General features: G+C 34.7%; 1 protein-coding gene across 5 annotated transcripts in view; it reads left to right on the top strand.

The window, feature by feature from the left end:
• The window catches only part of Stk33 (serine/threonine kinase 33), a 192,244-nt gene that overhangs the window by 121,886 nt on the left and 66,854 nt on the right, over window positions 1–3,504 (top strand). For 4 of the 5 annotated variants that reach the window (XM_033764163.1, XM_033764162.1, XM_010615349.2 and 1 more), the window contains one exon: window positions 2,347–2,485. The exons of the other annotated variant lie outside the window; for it this stretch is intronic. In XM_033764163.1, the coding sequence (XP_033620054.1) occupies window positions 2,347–2,485 (139 nt within the window). The remainder of the gene's footprint in view (window positions 1–2,346; window positions 2,486–3,504) is intronic. 5 annotated transcript variants of the gene reach the window in all.

The following is a 3,504-nucleotide window of genomic DNA, read 5'->3' on the forward strand; positions in this document are numbered from 1 at the left end:
TTTTTTTTTTTTTTTTTTTTTTTTTTTTTTTTTGCATGGTTCTTTTCCTAGCTTTGGCAAAAGACCATGTGCCGATTAGTACTCTGCGGAAGACTTGAAGTAAATCTGGAGTTTCCCTCTTTGATACTCTCATGTGAATTTTAGTTGTTCTGGCCTTGTTGGACTCCCAGTTCCACCTCCTCAGACTCATGGAGGCTTCTGGGGTCTTCTTGGCTTCCTCGTCCCAGCCTGTGGTTTAGAAATGTTTTCCAGAGAAGAAGCTACAATAATCACCAGGTTTCTCTCCCTCCCTCTTTTCATCCCCTTTGCTCTGATCACTACTTTATGTACTCTGATATCCAGTGTGTGACCATTGTTTTTAGATATTTTGTCCAGCGCTTAAGTTGTTTCCAGCAGAAGGGTAAGTCTAATCTGTTATACATATCATGGATACAAGTGGAAATCCGAGTCTAGAAGAGTTTGAATGCAAAGGAAGGCATTACCTGTGATTGTCTTTTTGTGTGTATTGCTTATCCTTTTCATGTAGATATGTTCCTTTTACTCGATTAAATGCAAACGAATATCTAGACTTGTCATTAAAGTCATCTTAAGGAAAGTGTTGCCTAATTGGTTATTTTAATACAGATCATTCAGTCTGGCTATGCTGTGGTTTCTTATGAATTTAAATATTCATCAGATGTATGCAATTGTTAGTAATTATAAAACAACTTGTTTTATTGGTATAATTTTGATCAACTTACATATTTAAAGTTGACATCAACTTACATTATAATCACTGTTAATGCAACTTTTCCTTCCAAAGAGTTCACTTACCATTTCATGTACCAATGACCTTATGCTTCCTATGAAAAAATATGGCTCAGTTCAAAATCTTGTGTATGTGTTTTGCAGATACTTTTGTAATTCTAAAATGGCCTGCATGTCAGTGAGTCAGGATTGTGAGTGTAGAAAGAAAGACTGTTAACCTCCTCTTCCTTTAAAGCTTACTGATTGAATACAGAGATTTTATTAATAGCAGTCATAAGAACAGAATTGGATTTCAAAATATTAAGAACAACAAAAATCTAGCAACAGAGGTTAGAATGGGAAAGTGGAGGGTAGTCTGTGCCTGACAGCAACACATATAAAGAAGACTTGCCTTTTAGTTACCTGAATCTTTTTGACTGAATAGGTGACTTGACTATTTTGATACCTAAAGAGACCTTAATACGCCTCAAAAGAAACAGCAAATGTGAAGGAGGCATTTTATCCATGCCTTCTTACCACAATTCCCAATTAGCCAGTGAGTCCCACTGTTTACCTCTCTTAGGTATTTTCACGTCTTTTTTCTTGTCTCCATTCTGAGCCTCACATCTACTCTATAAACAGAAGTCAGTAAATGACAGACAGCCTGTGAACTAAATCTGGCTGCTGCACATTTTTCTATGGCCCATAAGCCAAGTTTTCTACATTTTCAAATCTTTGAAAAATGTAAAACAGTAATAGTTCATGACATTTGAAAATTATATGAAACTCAGATTTCCAAGTCCATAAAGTGTTGTTGTCTTATTTATGGCTGCTTTCGTGCTGCAGCAGCAGAACTGAGTAGTTGTGAAAGAGATTGGATGGCCTGCAAAGCTCATAATATTTACTCTTGGGTTTGGCCTTCATAGAAAAATTTTGTTGATCCCTACTATACATTACCATTAGAGTATTCATTTAGAAATGCAAAACTGGTAATACCGTATAACTTCCTGCCTCCCAATATGATAGTTTAAAAGTCTGCAGTGACTTCTTATTGCATATGACAAAAGAGATCCATACTCTCTAGTGTGATATCCAAGACTCTTTACAAACTACCAACCTGTTCTTATTAGCTTCACTCCTCACCACTCTGCCTTCCTCACTCTACTGAGCTTCCAGTTCTCCAAAGATATTTGTCATTCTTTTAACAGCCAGTGTTGTTTCAAGTTTTAGAGTCCATACCATGTGCTCTGCCTTTTCTTTTACATTCTCTACCTGGAAATCCCTGTTCAGATATTGGCCCTGGCTTTACTGTCTCTCCTCAGTGACCATGCTTTAGGCAGAGGCTGCTCCTCCTCTAACCCCACGGCATTTTGGGTCGTCAGTATTTGGCACATGATATTGTAATTGTAGCTGTACTGTGAGTTTCTTGAGGGTAAAGGCTGTGTTGCATATTTCTTTGTTCCTGTAGTATCCAGGACAGTATCTTGCAGATAATAGATAAAAATATTTTTGAATGAATAAATTAATGCCAAGATTGTGATCATGTATGTAATATGTAACACTTTGGAGATACTCAGATATATAATTTTTTATTTCTCATTTTAAAATATATAATGTCAGAAAATGTACCTTGTGATGGAGCTTTGTGAGGATGGAGAACTCAAAGAAATTTTGGATAGGAAAAGGCATTTCTCAGAGAATGAGACAAGGTGGATCATTCAAAGTCTTGCATCGGCTATTGCCTATCTTCACAATAAGGGTAAGAAAGGACCGTCCCACTCACTGATTCTGTGAATGCAGATATCACTTTTGTTTAAGGGTGATTGTATTTAGGATTCATAGTTACATAAATAGCAGTTGGTAATAAATAAGATTTATTATTTATGTTATATTTTCCTTTTATTTTTAGATATATTTTAATCAGAAACAAGGCAGGTATAAAGTTACATTGTAATTGTGAACATCTTTACTCAAAGTCTGAAAAGCAGCTAATAGTATTAAATCAAAATTAGACAAATAAAGTTTACACTCCTTATTTGGAGTTGGTACAAACATACACTAATAAAAATTAAAATTCAAAAAGAACAAATGGGAACAAGAATCTCCTTTTGCTCCCTCGCATATTGATGAGCAGCTTTTCCCATTATGGAATTCTTGGGCCCACCCGTTTCCTCCTTAAAAAATCCTACTTATGTTTTTCCTTTATTTTCTAGTGTTTAGGATTGTGGGAAGTTGACAGCATTCTGATTTCTTTTATAAGGAGCTTTGAAAATTTTGTTTGTTAATTTTTTTCTTAAATTGCATATTAGATCCCCTTTCTGTGTTTTTGAAATTAAGACATTTGCAGGTGTTAATTCTAATTTTTTAAAGTTATCTTTGGAATGTAGTAATTGAACTCAGTCTCCAAATCAGTCTCCAGACTTTAAAGAAATGTCGTTTTCTTTAACTTGATTATTTCCAATAAATTCACTTTCTTTTTAAGTTAAAAATTAGACAAATAAATAATAAAGGTGAAATTTCCTAAAATATTTGGATACTAACAGTATTACAATATAAAACTAGACCAGTTATGGAGAACTTATAGAGCTTTCAGTGGTACAAGTGGCCTGCTGTGGTATATGTGCCATATAGTTGCCACTGCTAGTCTAGACATTTTTTGTTTTCAGTAACTTTAGACCTTATTTTTTTAGCAGTTTTATGTTCACAGCAAAATTGAGCAGAAAATACAGAGCTTTCTATGTCTCTCTCTCTCTCTCTCTCTCTCTCTCTCTATATATA

This window comes from Fukomys damarensis, unplaced genomic scaffold (genome assembly GCF_012274545.1).
Source record: "Fukomys damarensis isolate Sample0158 unplaced genomic scaffold, DMR_v1.0_HiC HiC_scaffold_16, whole genome shotgun sequence".
NCBI classification, from domain to species: domain Eukaryota; kingdom Metazoa; phylum Chordata; class Mammalia; order Rodentia; family Bathyergidae; genus Fukomys; species Fukomys damarensis.